We start from the raw sequence: 13536 nt of genomic DNA, 5'->3' as shown, positions 1-13536 counted from the left end.
GTTTTGCAGACCATGTATGGCAGCCGTTTAAACATTGTACATCAACAGATATTAAAAACGCAGCTATCACAAATACATTGCAGGTTATATTACACAAGACGTTTGTGAAGCAAATTACATTAAGAATGATAATGTAACATCGATTATAATACATACATGGTACGCTTTTCTTCATCGACCAGCTGCATTACTCTTGCAGATCACCGGTGGTCCGTGGACCAAAGGTTGGAACCACTACTCTCGAGAATTGAGCATCAAGATCTAGACTAGCATTCCAAAGCAGTACGATACTGAAGGAGTTCTGCACTGTCAGAAGTGGTGGGTGTGATTCTACCACAAAATGACCAAGGGTGCGATCTACTGGCCGCGTCACCCTCGACACCCTGGGGACTCCTCTTCATGTGCCCCCAGTAGATGCGAGGTGAAGCCTTCCACGGACTTCCCAGCAGCCAGTATGCCCGGCAGCAAGTATGCCTCACGAGAACTATCCAGATCTCGCGAGGCCTCGAGATCCCACAATGGACATGACCAAGCCGCACACACTGAAGCAGGTTTTTAAACCCACTTAAGTGAACTCACCCGGGATCTACCGGCCTCCCCAGGGAGGCCCCAGCCAAGCACCATTTAATACTGGTCCACAGAAACGTGGCCGGGTGGAACGGCACCCAGGGGAATCTACCAGGCCAAAGAGGCCGCTGAGTGGTCAGGGACAGTGCAGGGTGGTTCCTTAACCCTTCCCTGGAATGTGAGTAGCTTGGCACTGCTAGGATGGCACCTTGGCACTGTAAAGCCAGCAGGAGCACTGCCAGGGTAGCACTGCCAAGGGTCAGGGTCTAAGGGGACCCATGACCATGAAAGGAGGTTGGAGGGGGCTATAAAGACAGATATCTTCCTCCCCCTTCATAACTCTTCCCCAGCCCCCTTCATATATCCTTCACATACCCCCTTCCCCCAACATCTTGCACCCACCACTCTTCAGGCCTCACTTTCATGGGCATTTCTCCCCTCAGACCCCATCCCTTGGCACTGGGAACTTCCCCTGGAACCTGGGCAGTGCTGCAGGTGTGAACCAGGGTGCCCAGTAGATGCTGTCAGGGTGCCTGGTTGGCGCTGTCTGGTATCTGGTTTGCAGTGCCCTGCCTTGTCCCTGATCACTTGTGGGCTTCAATGGCCTCCGAGCTCCCCCGGAGTGGCCATCACGCCTGGTTTCCGATTTTGGAGACCAGTATTGATTTGCGCTGGCCTCGGGCTGCGCCAGTGGGGCTGGTGAATCCCAGGAGCCAGAACACGCCAGCCTCGAAGGGGCTGCACATTGTTAAATGAGTTTAATGGCTCATTTAAATAGGGGCTGGTTTAGCTCACTGGGCTAAATCGCTGGCTTTTTAAGCAGGCCAGCAGCGTGGGTTCAATTCCCGTACCAGCCTCCCCGGACAGGCGCCAGAATGTGGCGACTAGTGGCTTTTCACAGTAACTTAATTGAAGCCTACTCGTGACAATAAGCGATTTTCATTTCATTTTATTTCATTTCAAATATGCTGATCTTGCACGTGATCCAGATTGCGTTGGGCGCAGCGGATCCAGTGCATCATGCCAGACACAGCAACCAGCACAAAACCCGGGCTGGATTCTCTGCCCTGCCACACTACATTTCCGTTTCAGCCCGCTGGCGGGATGCTCCGTTACGCCGGCCGGTCAGTGGGGTTTCCCATTGTGAGGCTGCCCCACGCCAAAACGAAGCATCCCGCTGGCGGAGAATCCAGCGCCCCCCCCCTCCGTATTTGGTGCCTCCCGATTCATTGAGAACAACAGGATCGGAACTGGGCACAATGCGGCCGGAAAATCGCAATGGCCGTCTTTCATAGGAGATATTAAACCAAGGCCCCCCCGCCTGTAGATGTTAAAGATTCCTTGGTATCCTCGATCAACCTCACTGAACCAAATTGTCTGATCATGAACTTCAATTGCTGTGTGTGGAATCTTGCTGTGTTGACATTGGCTGTGGTAATTAGATTAAACAGTAACTACACTTCAAAGACACTTCATTGTAAAGCACTTAGAAAGCTATTATATAAAATGCAAATCTATCTTTCTTTCCGATACCAGTTTATAAATTGAGGTCAAGTACTGGTTTTATCCAATTTCAAACATTTTAATTCTTTTAAACAAATTGTATGAATTATATCCCCTTAAGCAGATATGAACTTGCATTCTTTATTAAATACATTCTCTTTTTTAAAAAATATTTTTTTCTCCTTTTTCTAATTTTCTCCCAAATTTGCACCCACCGATAATAAACAATAAGCGGTAACAAATATAATGTCAATCCCCATATCAACAACAACAATCCCATACTCCCATGGTGTGGAGGAAGGAGCAGTGCTCCGAAAGCTCGTGTTTGAAACAAACCTGTTGGACTTTAATCTGGTGTTGTAAGACTTCTTACTATCCTCCCATGGGAAGGCTACAACATCTGCCTCCACATCTGTTTCCAACCCAGGCTGGTCCAAAACCCCAAATATGGCCTCCCGATATTCACGTGCACCACTTTAGAGATTACCCTAAAAACCTCCTTCCAGTAATCCTCTAGCTTTGGACAGGACCAAAACATATGAACGTGATTTGCGGGGCCTTCCCGCAACGTTCACACCCATCTTCAACCCTCTCAAAGAGCCGGCTCATCCTCGCTCTTGTGAAGTGTGCTCTAAATACCACCTTCAGCTGTATCAGCCCCAACCTCGTGCATGAGGTGGAGGCCTTCACTCTCTGGAGCACCTCACACCAGAACCCCCCCTCGTCCATGCCCTTTCCCAACGCTTCCTCTAATTTTGCTTTGATCCCTTCCAGTGGTGCCTTCTCCTCTTCCAAAATAGCCCAGTAAACCACTGACACTACCTTCTCCAGTACCCCTGCCGTCAGCACCTCCTCCAGCAATGTGGAGGCCGGCTCCACCGGGAAGTTCTGTATCTCCTTCTAGCAAAATCTCAGACCTGCATGTATCGAAACATTTCCCCCCGCTCCAGCCCATACTTCGCTCCCAGCTCCTTCAATCCTGCAAACCGACCCCCAAAAAACAAATCTTTTAGTGTCTTAATCCTCCTCCTCCCATTTCCAAAAATTTCCGTCCCACTTCCTCGGCTCAAATCTGTGGTTCCCCCAAATCGGAGTTTCCCTTGACCCTGCCCCCAACCCGAAGTGTTGGCGAAATTGCCTCCAAATTCTCAATGAAGCTATTATTACCGGACTCCGAGTATTTTCCAGGGACCATCAGGAGCGGCGCTGTTGCTAGCGCCTTCAATTCCGACCCCCTTCACATACTCTCCTCCATTTTGACCCACTGGGAATCAACCTCTCTGAATCAGCTCTGCACTATTAAATACATTCTTTATTAAAAGTGTAGCATCTTGATGTCACCTGTGACATCACCAACAGTGTCACAATCAGAAAAATTCTGTAACTTCTTTTGTAATTGCTTTTTCCAAAAAACTGACTTTTTGGACTTATTTTGTTAATTTTTAGGTTAATATGCAATTATCCACTGTTAGCATTATTATATTATATTAGAAATGTATGCTCATAACGAGCTGATAATATCTAGCCCTCAACATTGATATAGAAAATCAAAATGTTCAGGACCTGATGATAAACCAAGGTTTGGGTCGTTTGCGTATATTAATATTGCTTGTATGAGGGACCCCCTGCAATATTGAATTACTTTGAAGCTGCCTGTGCTAGCTGCATTCAGGAAAACCAAGTCTGCATTTGGCCTAATAAGCTGTCTTTAAAGGGGTTGCTGCAGATTGCCACCATAAATGCTAAATTTGTTAAAAGTAATGAAGCCAGGAGGAGCTCAAATCTTGCCCAAAGTTTCTTTCCATAATATTGTACACTGGCCAGATAATCTCTCCCTTGCTGGTTCTACCAACTCCATTTGGCTGTGCGCCATGCATTTTATTTTATACATTTACATACAAGAAACAAAAAAGTTGTGTTTCAAAATGTAAAATATTTTAGTTTGAACCTGTTAACTCTGGACACAGAATAATTCCATATGCATTTGATCAATGCACAGATTCATGCCCACACAACCTCGGCCCTTATTAAGGGCCTCCACTGTTGCTCTGTCAACACCATGCAATTAGTCAGACTGTTGATAAAGCGCAAAATAAATAATAACTTTGAGGCATCTCAACAGAGAGGAGCATTCTCTCTGGGAATGTGGACTGTTTCCATCTCATTAATTTATTTGCCTGTTTTCCTTTCAATTTAGGGTGTGATAAATCTGGAATCTTTGGGAAAGAAGGGTTACAATGTCCCCAAAGCAGGAACCATTCAAGTGGTGAGTTTGGCAATTCTGTAACTTTTTTTTGTCCCTCAAGAGTAATGACTATACACATGTATACAAGTCCCTCTTCAATTTCTAATCTAAACCACCTTGTTTGTCCAATCTTGCAAAAGTGATAACACCATTATACAATGCACTGAGATAACCAGCAGAGCATTTGAGGTGTCCCAGCTGGTTCCCACCTCTCTTGGCTCAGGAACCGAAAAAACATTCAGATTGCTTTTGAATAAATACTGATGAAAACTGGACATTGAATGATGGGATTAGTCCTGAGATTCCATTGCTGATGAGTTTACGAACAGATGCTGTTCAGATTCCCGCATCAAGGTTAACTGCTTAGATGGTGTATTGGAGGGCTATCAATGTCTAAAATCACATGCCAGCAAGCTTTTAAGCTTTCAGGGCGGCATGAATAATAATAATCGCTTATTGTCACATGTAGGCTTCAATGAAGTTACTGTGAAAAGCCCCTAGTTGCCACATTCCGCCACCTGTTCGGGGAGGCCGATACGGGAATTGAACCCGCGCTGCTGGCATTATTCTGCATTACAAGCCAGCTGTTAAGCCCACTGTGCCAAACCAGCCCCTTAGAAACAAACGTAGCAGCTTTTTATACACTACATTTTTTCCCTGCAGCGGCTTCATAGTGACACTTAATTCTGTTTATCACACACTCCAACAGGGTGAAATGGGATCCACATGCTGCTTTGCCCTTTTCTCTCCCCCCAACCCCCCTATCCCCACCACCACCACCACTGACCTATCTATATTCAGTAATAGTTATAAAAGTTTTGATCTACCTATCTACACACAACTCTTTTCCATTTAAAAAAAAACAGACAGTACAGTTCTACTTGTTCTATGTCATTGTTATAACAAAGTAATAACCTATCAAAAGTCTGGTGAAATGTTCTGAGAGTACTGGCAGGCAGTATTCTGGCAAACAGTATTGTTGGGAAAGTACTGAAGGGGCTAGGCAGGATAGATGCAGGTAAGATCTTTCGCCTGGTTGGAGAGTCTAGAACCAGGAAACACAATTTCAAAATGAGGGGGGAAGCCACTTGGGACCGAGATGAGGAGACTTTTTTACTCAAATCTTTGGAATTTGCTACCCCAGAGGGCTGTGAAAGCTCAGTCATTGGGAATGTTTAAAGCAGCGATTGGCAAGTTTATAAAAGCAAACGACTCAAAGTGACATGGGGATAGTGTGGAGAAAAAGACTTTGAAGTGGATGACCAGTCATGATTATACTGAATGGTGGAGCAGGCTCAATGGCTGAATGGCCTATTTCTGCTCCCTTGTTCCTCTGGACAAATTGCTGACCCAGGATGCTTAATTTGCATTATTGGGGAATTGTTTGTTGACACATTGCCTGGAAAAAGGTCATAATCGAGATTTACAATGTCAATAAACCCAAGCATATCTCAAAGAGGGGAATGAGCAGAATTCTTGCTGCTGTGCTCTGCAAAACCACCCCTTTCCACTATAAGAGCGTCCTTTATAATGTTGCTACAATTCCTGTGGGAAATAAGACCTAATTAAAATTATACCATTCCTATGATCTGGCAGAATTGCCTGGACTGAAATCTCCACCACTAGATTTACTGTAGGGAAAAAGGAAGTATTGGCTGAATGATGCGATTAGGACAAAACTGAACATACTTGACGTCATCCAGGACAGCAGTTCACTGAAATAGAGTTCTAGCCATCCACTCTGCAATCAAGCAGCTCACACTGACTAGAGTATAAAATATTTACAGGATACAATGCAGCAACTCATCAAGGTTACTTTGATAGTACCTCTTTACCCCGTGATCTCTCTGACTGAAAAGAAAAGGGCAACAGTGTCGTGGGAGCACCTTCACCTTCAAATTCCCCTCCAAGTCACATAATCAGTTTTCTATATTGGTAAGTAGTGTGATTTTAATAGTTTAAAAACTCCAACAGTAACCCGGCATACTCTTAAAGAAAAGAGTTGGGGAGGAATCCCTCAGCCTTGGCTCTTGGCAACCTGCATCTCCGCCCTCCCCACTTGGGAGAGTGTAGATTCCACATGAGAGAGACAAATTCTCGTTGTTTGAATGTCCTGGTAACTTGCATTGGACATTCACTGCATGGCCACTGACTGCAACAAAAAATAATTCCATTGTCAGTCAACTCGCCGTGTGCTGTGGTGAAACTGAATTGAAGAAAGAAATTCTCCAAAAAAGAAGAGTGCCATGTCCTCAGCAATAATAATCTTTGATCACAGATGTCTGAGAGTTGGGGAAGGAGATCTCTGCCGGCGAGTAGAGAGGGGGTGGGGTTGTAGGCTTGTCTGGAGATCAGAGCGCCCTTTAAAAACAGCACCCCGATCTCAGGAGAGCCAGCCTGGCTGGTGTCTTTAGGTCCTGCACATCTCTTTCGTGACAAATCTCTCCAAGCTCAAAAAAAAAGACTAAGTGTGGGTGGATTGTAATCTGGATCGCACCAACCCACCTGGTAGGAATGCCACCGCTTTTCTTGCAGGGGACAACACTTTGAAATTTTTCGGGAGAATTCCAACCATAGACTAACCAAAAAAATAACATTAATGGATAAGAAAATGGCAATAAAGAGTTATTAATCCACAGGACCAAATGGTTTCCATCCCAGGGTTTTAAAGGAAGTAGGTGAGAACATTGCAGATGCCCTTGTTGTAATCTTCCAAAGTTCTATCTATCCTTTGGATTGGAAACTCTGTGTATCATTCCACCATTTTAGGAAAGATGTGTGAGGGAAGCCAGGGAATTCTACACCAGTTTGCTTAAATCATCTGTTGCCGGGAAATTACTATAGTCTATAATTAAGGATAATGTACTGGAACATCTTGAAAATTTAAGCTGATCGGAACTGGGCAATGTGGATTTGTGCCTGATGAATCGGATTGAATTTTTTTTAAGTGACTTGCATACTAGACAAGGGAATGTCTCAGAATATTATTTAAATGGACTTCCACAAGGCATTTGATAAAGTCCTTTCGAAGAGATGGTTAACTAAAACAAAACTCGATGGGCCAAATGGCCTCCTTCTGCACTGTATGTTCTATGTACTATGTAGAACCTCCCGAATTAAAGGCAAATTACAAACCTAGTTAGGAAATTGGCTGAGAAAGGGGAAGAATAATAGGCAGGATGTGACTCATAGTGACTTACAACAGTCTGCATTGGGGCCTCAAATATGCATTGTATTCACTAACTACATAAATGGTGGGATAGAAAGCCACATATCAAAGTTTGCTGATGACGGTGACAGTTGGCATTCTAAGAATTGTAGGTAGAAACATAAAATTACAAATCAAAGCAATACTGAGGCAAATAGATTTCAATATAGGCAAATAGGAGGTCATCGACTTTCGTCAACATAAAGGTACGACAAAGTATGTTCTAAATGATGTAAAGATAGAAACAGTGGAGACCCAAAGAGACTTGGAGCAGGATGTTTCAGATGGCAGGTTTTCCTGCCCTGCCCCCAAAGAGTTGGCAGGGAATGCATCCCCACTGCAGTCATGCCCTGCAGCCGGTTCATGTTCCGAGAAGAATTAATTGGCTGGAGCCGAAACCTCCGTCCCTTGTTCAGGCCCAAGTCCTGCCTTGGAGTTGTCTGCCAATCTGATTACCAACAGTTCTTGTAGACCCCGCAGTGCCAATGGTGGCTGTAGCCAGGACTGAAATTTCAAGCAGTCCCCAGATTCTAAGTCCTAGGGTCCGGGACCAGGTAAGTTTAGGGTTCATATGGTGGAGAGGATAAGTGAGAAGGCCCAGAGAGATTGGGCAGATGAGGTTTTTGATGGAGAGGCAAGGGGTTTGGGGAGCACTTGGGAGCAGCAGGTTTTAAGGGACGGGACACCTGGGGCAGAATTCTCCATCCCCTCGGGGGGTCGGAGAATCGCCTGGGGCCGGCGTCAATCCCGCCCCCGCCGTGTCCCGAATTCTCCGCGCCCCCAAGATTCGGTGGGGGCGGGAATCACGCCGGTCGGCGGGCCCCCCGCGGCGATTCTCCGGCCCACGATGGGCCGAAGTCCCGCCGCTGACAGGCCTTTCCCACTGGCGTGGTTTAAACCAGGGCAATCTGACCCCGGGGGGTGCCCCCACTGTGGCCTGGCCCGCAATTGGGGCCCACACTTCGGCCGGCGGGCCTGTGCCATGGGGGCACTCTTTTTCTTCCCCCCCCCCCCCCCGCCATGGCCTTCACCATGGCGGGGGCGGAAGAGGCTCCCTCCCCTGCGCATGCGTAGGTATGACGTCAGCTGACGCTCTGGCGCATGCGCGGACTTCCGCCAGCCGGCGAAGTCCTTTCGGCTCCGGCTGGTGGGACGCCAAAGGCCGTTCGCGCCGGCTGGCGGAGCGGGAACCACTCCGGCGCGGGCCTAGCCCCTAAAGGTGCGGAGAATTCTTTGGGGAGGCCCGACGCCAGAGTGGTTCACGCCACTCTGTCCCACCGGGTAGGGGAGAATCCCGGCCCTGATGTTGGAAAGGGCGTCATTGAGGGAAGCCATCTCTCCACCCTGCCTTGACACTTGTATTCAGGGAAAAGGTTTGGTAATACAGTGTTATATGATTGATCCAGCTAAGTTCCTGGTCAATGGATTCTGCCCCACCTCAAGTACCTTCTTGATTCCCTCAATGTTGCTTCCAAGATGTGTTCAACTTTTGCAGAACCTTGGATTTCATCAGCTGATGGTATTCAGCAAGAGATTTCCTTGTCTATGTTTGACTTAATGCTATGAGTCTTCATGGGGTCAGGAGTAAATATTGAGGACTCCTAGGACCAAAGGTGGTACTGTGGTTAGCATTGCTGCCTCACAGCAATAGAACTGTGGTTTAGTTCCAGCCTCGGGTGACTGTGGAGTTTGCATATTCTCTCGTCTGAGTGGGTTTCCACCAGCTGATCCAGCTTCTTCCCACAGTCCATAGATGTTAGGTGGATTGGCCATGATCAATGTGCGAGGTTATGTGGATAGGGTGGGGGAGTGGGCCTATGTCAGGTACTCTTTCAGAGGGTTGGTACATATTCGATAGGCTGAATGGACTCCTTTTTTAAAATTTAAAGTACCTGATTAATTTTTTCCCCAATTAAGGGGCAATTTAGCAAGCCTTCCACAATCCTGCACATCTTTGGGTTGTGGGGGTGAGATCCACGCAGACACTGGGAGAATGTAGAAACTCCACACGGACAGTGACCCGGAGCCGGGATTGAAGCCAAGTCCTCGGCGCCGTGAGGCAGCAATGCTAACCACTGTGCCACCGTGCTGCCCCAAATGGCCCTCTGAACTGTAGGGATTCGATGCAACATTCCCTCTTATGTTTTTTTTCGGTGCGTGTGTATAATTTACTTAAGTGTGCCACACTTTTACATGTCTTTGCACAGCTGGACATGCACTTTAAAGGAGTCCTCCTTGTGCACAACATGTGAGGGCATTTTTGGTATCTGCGCAACTTGAAGGGATCATCTCTCCCAGCTGTACCACCACCTCAGATGGTTCTGTCCAAGGGGGTGTATCCAGCAATTGTGATGGGCTGAAAGATATGATTCTGTTGCTTGACTAATCTGTGGGACAGTTCTCTGATTTTGCCACAAAGCCCCAGCCTCTGTTTTATATTTTACATTGTTTCAATGATAAATCATTTATTTACAAAATCTCACATTACTTGATAGTGAGTTACAAAATTCCTATTGGATTAAAAGTTTGATGTGCTTCTGGAATAGTACTGCGTTCTTGAATTCTCACTTCTGCCACATCGTTTTATTATTCCTTGTTCTATACATATGTTCTTACTTAACAAATCCTTGCTCATATGCTAAGTTGGGGGGGAAGGGAAATTCCATCTTGTTCTTTGGTGAGGGCAATGAGTGCATTGTAGAATATTGGTCTATTTCTTGTAACTTTAAGTACTTAAACTACTATACTGTTTAAATATCACATTATACCAAATTGTGCTGTCTCATTCTGTGCTTATTGATGCTGACTGCAGTGTTTCTTTGGCTACCTTTTTCTGTTGTGCTATTTTCTCTGTAGTTTCTGACATAATCGGAACAGATATTTTCTTCGCTCACCTCAATCGATTAACTCTTCAAACCAAACATATCTGGGTTAACAGCTATTAATTTTAGTGCCACTGGTTTTTGCTTCTAAGGGGAGGTTTAAACATAAAACAAAATTACTAAAATCAAACCATAATAACTGATAGATGTGTTTTTGATTTTTTTTTTTACAATGTTCACAAATATACACTGATTTCAATTTGGTCAGTGAGGTGATCAGTTTAACCTCAAAATTGAGACATATAAGTGCTTTTAAAACTGGATGGAAAGTTCACAGAAATCATTATGTAAGAAAACAAATCTGCCAAAAAAACTATACTGATCTTCCACATGTTTTTTACTTTGCTGAAGCCATGGCTGCTGATGAGCTTGATAGTTGGGTTTGAGTGTTTAAACCTTCATACAAGACCTAGATGAATCCCAATTTGCTGTCTGTGTAATCTTTGTGTCATTGGCAAGCGAATGGCTCTCTATCGCGTTATTTAAATAATTAATAAATATAGGAAATAACAGTTAAGCTCAGAAGAAGGGTATTACAGACTCAAAGCGTTAACTCTTCCAGAATTTTCTGATTTTATTTCAGACTTTCAGCATCCACATTTTTTTTTGTTGCATTTATTCCAATAGTTGAGGCACAGCACAGATCCTGTGGGACATCTATAGTCACTTAATCCATTTTGAGTACATTCCCCTTTTTACCTAACAGTTTTTTGTGTGGAACGGCTCATGCCTTCTGGAAATCAATTTCAATACATCCATAGACATTCCATTGTACAATATTAATTACTTCCTCAAATAATGTAATTAGTTTCATCAAACAAATCCTACCCCTTATAAACCCACATTGGCTCTCACTAGTCTGAAATTTCTCTAAATGCTGAGTCACACTGTCCTGAACTGTATAATTAAATAACTTCCCCACAACAGCTGGGAGACTAATCAGGTCTATCATTTCATGGTTTCTCTCTCCCCTTTCTTTAATAATGGAGTTATTTTTGAAATTTACCTTTCCAAAGGGATGCTTGCTGATTCAAGAGCACTTTGGACAATTATGGCTTAAGAATCTTTATTTATTTAAGTAGCTTCCTTTAAAATCTGGGAGAAACATATCATATCCTGGGGATTTTTCATTTTTCAGTACCATTTTGTTTGTAATATTGTTTTCTTGCTTTAACTCTGTTACAGTTAATTTCCCTGGAATGTTGTTTGTTAAACTTTTTGTGATGACTGGCACAATGTGAGAAAACTTCCTCAAGCTACTTTAACTATAGACATCCTGTTAGACAGATGTTGTACATTAACAATAGCAATGGCCCAGATCTTCTGAACAGTGGCAATAGTCATTGGATTGGTGTTGTGATCGGAGATTCCCCCATCTCGACGCTGCTGCACATTTCTACCGGAACCTTCTGAATCCTGCTTTCACAGAAATGCACAGAGTCCATCAGGGAACTCCGCTGTACTGGCATAGAGCTGGAGAGAGACCAGGCATGCCCCATTTTTCAGCACTAGTTGGCGTATGGTAAGTTTAAAGGTCCAGTCTGAATATTAATGGACAAGTCAATGGGTATGATGGGTGAATGAATATGAAAGGTGAGGGGGCAGAGCCAGTGAGTGAGGAGGTAGTTTTTTTTAAATTTAGAGTACCCAATTATTTTTTCCAATTAAGGGCAATTTAGCATGGCCAATCCACCTATCCTGTACATTTTTGGGTTGTGGGGACGAAACCCACTCAGACACTGGGAGAATGTGCAAACTCCACATGGAGAGTGGCTCGGGGCCGGGATCGAACCCGGGTTCTTGGTGCCATGAGGCAGCAGTGCTAAAACCACTGTGCCGCCCCAGGAGATAGTTGAGTTGTGGGGGATGGTGGGGTAGTTGGGTCGGGAGGCTGGTCTGCTCAGGTCGGGGGTGGAATGGTGGTCGGGTGTTTTAATGGTTGGATTTGGAGAATCATTGGGGGTTTGATTGTGGAATTACCCAGACGTTAAACTAGATTTTAATCTGTCTAACATTTTCTGGATAACTATTCAGGTAAGTACTGTGGATCTATCCAAAGTCTTAGAGATATTTTCGGCGGGTCCTGGGGAGCAGGGGAATTGCCCATTGGAAATTTGTTCGCATTTCAGGGCTTCGGGTCCTGATGCACATCTGCAGTCATACATTCAGTCTTCGGATTATCTGGAGACCGGAAGATTTGGTCCAATATTTGCAGAGGTGTGAACGACCTCAATGGATTGAGCTGGAATTTCCAAAACTATTTAAATCATTTTTCCGAATACATATATACATTTCCTTGTTAAGCAATTTTTGTTTGGGAAACAGCATTTATGAAAAGGAAATCATGTTTCATGAACCTGCTGTAGTTTTTTGAGGATGTAACCGGTAGAATAGCTAAGGAAGAGCTAGTGGATGTAGTGTATATGGATTTTCAGAAAGCTTTTGATAAAGTCCCACATAAGAGGTTAGTGTATAAAATTAAAGTGCATGGGATTGGGGGTAATATATTGGCATGGATTGAGAATAGATTAGCAGACAGGAAACAGAGTAGGAATAAATGTTTTTTTTCCAGTGGCAGGTAGTGATTAGTGGGTTCCCAGAGGGAACAGTACTTGGGCCCCAGCTATTTAAAATATATGTCAATGATTTGGATGAGGGAACAAAACTGATACTACTAGGTTGGAATGCGAGTGGTGAAGAGGATGTTAAGTGGCTTCAAGGCTTAGACAAGTTGAGTAAGTGGGCAAATACGTGTCAGATGCAGTACAACGTGGATAAATGTGAATGACCGAGTGTTATTTAAATGGTGATAAATTGGGAAATATTAATGTACAAAGGGACTTGGGCATCCTTGTATACCAGTCACTGAAAGGAGGCATGCAGACAGAGGTGGATTTACAGTCCGTGGATCCCACGCTCACCTTCATTTCAGGCCCTCCCGACCCTACCCACCCTTGCCCCACAGACACTGGGAGAAGCCACAAAAATACACAAATTGATCACTACTTTTTAACTTGTGAAAACACGCCTGTATGAATAATTGCTGAATTGAAATCCAAGCTTGCCTCTTGTCAGAATGACAGTAAAGATGGCTAATATTGTGATGTGAGAGTCTTGAGGTGAGCAAGCAT

At 44.6% G+C, this 13536-nt stretch overlaps 1 protein-coding gene across 6 annotated transcripts in view; it reads left to right on the top strand.

Moving 5' to 3' along the window:
- The window catches only part of LOC119962768 (protein FAM214B), a 195086-nt gene that overhangs the window by 168129 nt on the left and 13421 nt on the right, over positions 1–13536 (top strand). For 5 of the 6 annotated variants that reach the window (XM_038790800.1, XM_038790803.1, XM_038790801.1 and 2 more), the window contains one exon: positions 4268–4336. In XM_038790800.1, coding sequence (XP_038646728.1) covers positions 4268–4336 — 69 coding nt within the window. Of the gene's footprint in view, positions 1–4267; positions 4337–6102; positions 6250–13536 lie in introns of those variants that run through there. The other variant, XM_038790806.1, reaches the window with a different exon arrangement.

The sequence above is a fragment of the Scyliorhinus canicula genome, chromosome 3 (genome assembly GCF_902713615.1).
Source record: "Scyliorhinus canicula chromosome 3, sScyCan1.1, whole genome shotgun sequence".
NCBI lineage: Eukaryota > Metazoa > Chordata > Chondrichthyes > Carcharhiniformes > Scyliorhinidae > Scyliorhinus > Scyliorhinus canicula.
Note: the sequence above shows the minus strand (reverse complement) of the source record. Positions and strands in the feature narration are given on the sequence as shown.